The sequence below is a fragment of the Furipterus horrens genome, unplaced genomic scaffold (assembly GCF_987537825.1).
Source record: "Furipterus horrens unplaced genomic scaffold, mFurHor1.1.pri manual_scaffold_3, whole genome shotgun sequence".
Classification (NCBI taxonomy): Eukaryota; Metazoa; Chordata; class Mammalia; order Chiroptera; family Furipteridae; genus Furipterus; species Furipterus horrens.
In genome coordinates, this window is record NW_028327173.1 from 192,996,167 (window position 1) to 193,002,166 (window position 6,000).

At 53.2% G+C, this 6,000-nt stretch overlaps 1 protein-coding gene across 4 annotated transcripts in view; it reads left to right on the top strand.

Moving 5' to 3' along the window:
- Positions 1-5,227, top strand: part of ADCK1 (aarF domain containing kinase 1) — a 109,571-nt gene extending 104,344 nt beyond the window's left edge. For all 4 annotated transcript variants that reach the window (XM_090271246.1, XM_090271245.1, XM_090271248.1 and 1 more), the window contains 2 exons: positions 1,917-2,110; positions 3,439-5,227. In XM_090271246.1, coding sequence (XP_090127372.1) covers positions 1,917-2,110; positions 3,439-3,610 — 366 coding nt within the window. In that variant the 3' untranslated portion in view covers positions 3,611-5,227. The remainder of the gene's footprint in view (positions 1-1,916; positions 2,111-3,438) is intronic.
- Positions 5,228-6,000: the final 773 nt, after the last annotated feature.

The following is a 6,000-nucleotide window of genomic DNA, read 5'->3' on the forward strand; positions in this document are numbered from 1 at the left end:
ATGGTGTTCAGAGGTGGGAATGAGGGCTATTTCTTCTCATGTATTATTTCTCAACAGCAAGAAGACCCTTCCCAGAAGTCTCCCAAAAGACTCCTCCTTGTGTCTTATTGGCCAGAATCATGTCTCATGCCCATGCCTAAACCAATCACTTGGCAGGGGCGTTCAGCTCAGAGCCGGTATTGACTGAGATCAGCCAGTGATCTGGGGCTAGGGAGGGGCCCTGCCTCCCCGAAGAGCATGGCCCCAAGGGGTCAAATGAACAAGCATGGGGGGAAAGCTGTTGGATAGGCACCCAGTGGGGCCTGCTGCAGACTCCCACCATCAGGATACATCCAAGCCTGAAGGCTGTGAGGTCCCTGTGAGGCAGCCTGGGTGGGCACAGGTGCTTGCCATTTGGCCTGAGAGGGGCTGTCGCCAGGCCCATCCCTACCTTGCTAAAGGGGGGGTCCCTGTGGTGAGCGGGGCTTTGATGAGGCCCTAGCCCTCTAGCAGGATGACCTGCAGCTGTGGCAGGAGGCAGGGGGCAGGCAGACAGCCTCTGGGTGTCTGGCTTCGCATTGAGATGTTCCAGTCTGATAGCTTTTGCCTGAGGGACATTTCAGGTTCCACAGCAGCTCAGTTATCAGCAGTGCACATGTGTTCCCGAAAGGGCAGAGGGTTCTGCTTCTGCTGCAGGAAGCGGCCAGGCGGCGAAGCCTTTGGCAGCACTAGGGGGCCCCTTGTGACTTCAGTTGGCACTGAGCACCTCTGCACACCTTATCTCTGATGGCCCTCCTGGTATTGCTGGGGGACGGACACAGAGGGTACTGGCAGTTCCAGGTTTTAGGTGAGGACACTGGCTCGGAAAAGATGAAAGGACTTGTCCAGGCTCACATAGTCCACTGTGAGGTGAGAGGCAGTGTAGCCTGGTGGTGAAGGTGTGGGCTTGGGAGCTGGACTGCCTGAGTTTGAATCCTGGCTCACTGCTCACTAGCTGTGGACCTCGGGCAAGTTACTTTATTTCTCAGTGTCTCAGTTTCCCCTTCTCAAAGCAGGAAATACACTTGCCTGATAAGGCTGTTGTGAGGATTAAATGTTAGTACATGCAGGCATTTTCAAAGAGCTGGGCTTACTTGGTGAATGCGCAGTAGGTGGTGTTGGCTGTTGTCATTGTCATTCTCATTGTTTCTCTGGAGACCAAGGAGGGGTCAGAGCCTCACTGTCATTCTCAGGACTCTAGCTGGAGGCAGTTATCTGCCCAGAGCTGCCATGCAGAGCTCAGGAACAGGGAAGGGTGGGAAGCCAGACCCCAGGATGGGGGAAGGGCTAGCAGGCACTGAATCCTGTTCCAGGGCATCAGGACCTCGGGCCCTGGGTAGGCTGAGACTTGCTCCAGCACAGTGATAGGCATGACCGGCTGGGTGGCAGGGGCTCTGGGTGGGGTGCTGAGTTAGGCAGGGTACGGGCAAGACTTTGGAGCTCGGTTAGGGTCAGGAGCTCAGATCTATGAACTGCAGGAGCCTGGGCTTGACTGAAGGGATAGGGGAGGTAAGTCAGCCGGTACCAGCTTTCAGTGCCCCTACCGGGCCTGACCTGAAATCGGTGGCCAGTGAAGAAGCCTTGGAGAGTAACTCAAGGGTGTGCACCTGGGCTGAGAGGCTCCAGCCTCATCAAATGGTCGGTGGGAAGGTAGATTTCTTGCTGCAGTTGGTACTGGTTTGGAGGCATGGAGGATGAGAATTCATCAAACATCAAATGTCAGATCTCCTTGTGCTAAGCTTCCCTTTGAGGAGGGTTTCTAGTGGTACCAAGTCAGCTGAGCTAGAGGCTTCCTCCTGGAGCTTCTTTGCAGCCCCTCAGGTCACAGGCTTGGACACCTGCCACCCTGGGCTCCACTTTCCACCCCAATCATTTTTGTCTCCCTGTTGCTGCTTTAGGACTCAGAAATCCGCAACAATGCGGCCAACTACCTCCCCCAGATCAGCCAGCTCCTCAGCCACGTGCCACGCCAGATGCTGCTCATCTTCAAGACCAACGACCTGCTGCGTGGCATCGAGGCCGCCCTGGGCACCCGTGCCAGCGCCAGCTCCTTCCTCAACATGTCCCGTTGCTGCATCAGGGCGCTGGCCATGTGAGTGTGGGCTCCGCCTCTCCTCCCCTCCAGCTCTTTGGCCCGCCCCTGCTCACCTCCACTTTCTCCCACCCGTCCCGGGGCCCTGCCCCAGAGTCCCAATCTCCAAACCTCCCTGCGGGAATTTAGGAGCAGAGAAGGCTCCAGCGCACTGGCTGATGCCTCAGGGCAGTGTTTTGTGTGGTCCAGAGAGCCGCCTGCACTTTAAAGTGGTGGATTCTAGGACCTCACCCTTTTGGTCAAGCTTTTCAAGTGATTCTTACCCTCAGTAAAGTTTGACACGTTTTCTGAAAGTCTCAGTCTTACCCAAGTGTCCCTTGGGCTTGGGATCGGGATGTTCTGGTGCCCATCTCTCCTCTGCCTGGTCCTGGGACCTGTCTCCCCAGGACTGGCCAGGCGGCCAGGTGGCGAGGCCAGTGTTCTTTCCCCTGCAGGTATGGTTGTGACTCAGGCAAGTGTGGCCAGCTGGCTCTGGGTTCTCTCAGGATCTCAGATCATGTTAGATGCCTCATCACCCTTGTGGTGTAGATGAAAAAGGGAAGGTTACTTCCTCAGGGAGGGACTGGCAGAGGAGCCAGAGCTCTAGGCCCTTTTACCAAGGGTGGCGTATCTGTGGGAAGGCTCGTGCTCTGGCTGAATATTCTCACCCGAGAGGGGAAGCCTAGACTGTGATCGTGTCCCAGCCCATCCATTGCAGGCAGGACATGGACCATTTTAGCGAACTACTTGGTGAAGGGGGCATTGACCACAACATGTATCATGCACCCTCTGTCAAATGTCAGATTAGATGAGAGCAAAAGAGACTGTACACGTAAGGACTGAACATGATTTAGTTCTTCCCTGGAGGGTTCATGAAATGAAGTTGTGAATAGGTCATCATCCTAAACACCAGTTTCCCCCATGTCCTTTTGTTGGTGCAGAGGGATGAGGGGAGCTGCATCCGTAATGGCCTCAGCCTCCCAGGACCATCTGACCAGGTTTCCAGGTGACTCTTACCTTCAGAAAGTTTGGGAAAGCTTTTATATTTGAGTTTGAGGAGTTCTGGCTTGATAAATATTAACTATACTCTGGGAAAACTAGAAGCATTGAAACACTGTACCCAGTGGGTGCACTAGGCCTTTGACGCCCTGTGAAACAGCTGCTTTTGGTTGGTCGAGTCCCTCTGGTCCCGGATCGGCAGTGGTATGAGCATGTAACCAGGATTTGTCCACTGGGGCGGGGAGCTGGGGAGTTGGCAAATCCACTATCTTCCATTTTTCTTAAGGATCGTGAGTGGTTTCTTGCCTCTTTATCTCTGGTTCTCTCCTCTCTTCTTGCCCCTTCTGCAGGCACAACAAGAAGACTACCTGTTCGTTCTTCAGAAGGACCCAGATCTCTTTTAGCGAGGCCTTCAGCTTATGGCAGATCGACCTTCACGAACTCATTCTGCGTGTGAAGACGTTAAGGCTGACCAGCTGGGTCTTGGCCCTGCTTTGCTGGCTGTTGCCTTCTCCATACTGAGTGGACCTTCTGCCTCCCTTCTGTTTTTCAGTGGACTCTATGGTGGGCAAGGGGTCTTTTCACTCATCCTTTAGGCATGTCTCTACCAGTGGCCCTGTTTCTGCCACAGGGTGGCCTGGAGCCTGTGGTCACTGCCCAGGGCACCATCATGCTCCACTCTGGAATTCCTGTCCCACACTGTAGCCCCTGTCTTGAGGCCCACAAACTGAAACATGCTATAGGTTTCTGTCCTTATCCAGGGAGATGGCGCACAGTCTGCTTTCCCACTCCTAGTGTGGGCCATTGGGTTAGGTGTACCCCCACTTCCGTTAGCCCCTCCCGTGTCGGGGTGGACCATGAGTCCCCTTGAGGACACATCTAACTTGTAGGAAGTTTGATTTTGTTGGAGGGGAGTGTGGTCTGTGAGCTTGCTGGAGAACGGGCTCCCTCTCCTTGCCCGGTCACTCCCCGGAGGTGTCGCCCTCAGCGAGCAGCTTGGCCTCTGAGGCAGGCTGTGTTGCAGCCGTGAGTTCACTGCTGTCGTGGGGACCCCTTCGGTGTCTTTTGTGCTGTGTTCAGTAAGACCCCCTCAGGGTTGCAGGGCAGGTCTTGGTCGGTGGGATTTTTATTCTAGGTTGGGAGTGAATCCACTCTGGCTGTCAGGTAGGAGCGGATCTGGATACCACGTGCCACTGTGTTCTGCTTGGCTTCTTGCCTCTGTGCTTCTCCAGCCTGCCACTGTGGGCCACTGCCAGCTTCTGGTAGGTGTCTCTCATCTTCCGAGATGGACCTTGGTTGCAGTTGTTCAGAAGCCCCAGGTCAGGAACTCAGAGGCTCAGCTAAAACCTCAGACTTCGGTGCCCCTGGGTTCTCATCGAATTCCCTGTGACCTGGTACCTGCCTTGTTCTACTAATTGCTTCCTGACTTAGCCCTTTGGGTCCTCATTTGGTGCCTCTAGTGCTGGAGGCTGTCGACTGACCGTCACTTACCTGGCTAGGGTTCCACTCTGAAGCCTCCTTGTCACCTGTCCAGACTCTGTTTCACTTTATTGCCTGCTCCTACCTCCCCCTCCCAGCACGATCTTCTGTGCCTGTCTCTGGGACATCCCAGACTCCTGCTTTAATGTGCCTGTGTGGTCTCTAGGGGCTAATGGGTTGAAGTCCTCCGACCTCCGTTAATCCTCCCTTTGTTAACTTGTAGGAAGTTTGAGTTGGAGGGGAGCACAGTCCCTGCGTGTGCTGAAGAACAGGTTCCCTCTCCTTGCCCGGTCACTCCCCAGAGCTGTCGCACACCCTAGCTCTCACGGGGCACACTTCTTGCTCACAGGCAGTAATTGTATTTGAATCTCTGATCTTACTTTACCTGATGCATGAGGCGGAAAACCCCCAAATTTGAGTCTAATTTTCTGTTTTCATTAATCCTAACACAACAAGCAGATTTTCCACTGACCAGAGATGATTTGCAATCACTGCATTTCCTGAAAGAATTAATTGTTCTTAGTGACCAGTTGGATGTCCCTAGGGACCTGAGAGAATAATTCGCAAGATCTGTTACCAATCATGACGATGCATACTGTATGTTATATTTTATGGTGTCTTTTATAGTCACTGAAGTAAATATAAATGTCCTTTTCTTCACGGTAATGGTTACTTGCTTTTCACTTTTGGTTTAATGGTTGGCTTCCCACTGGCCTGGGATGGGAAACATAAGCATGTTGCCAGTGGGCCCAAGCATCCAGAACAGATATCCAGGGAGAGTGGAGAAGCTGGGGAAGTTTGGGTACAGGGCTATTTGAGAATAAGAGAGGAGTAGGCTGATGGCTGTTGAGTGCCTTCCACGTATGAGGGAACATGCTGGGCTCTTTGTACGTAAATTCTATCATTGAATTGTCCCATCAGCCCTGTCAGGGGTCTTTAGCCTCAGCTTCCAGAGATGGGAACTGCGGCTCAGAGAGGTTTAGTAATCTGCCTGAGGTCACACAGCTGCTTTATCTTGTATCCCATAATGTTGTAGATATGAGTGATACTTGTTCTTTGAGCTGTCATATGTGATTGGGTCTCTAACACCCTGATTTTGGAGGAAATTGGGTTTTCCATGGTGGAGGGGGAGTGGATGGGTAAGGCAGACAAGAAGTCCTGGAAATTGCAGACTGAGTCCAGCATGTTCCCCGGGGCCTAGGGCAGCGTGGACTCAGACTTCTATAGTCCCGCAGTGCAGTCTGACTCCAGCCACTCAGAGCTAGTGCAGACTCCACAGGCTTAAGGTCACGGTTCCCCAAGACTGCTCTCACTCAGATACAAGCTGCAGGTTTGGGGTCCCCAAGTCACCTGCAGTTCTGACCAATTGACTACAAATGTGGGGGCTGCCCCAACTCCTTCAGATTTAATCTTTTTCTAGAATGACTCACAGA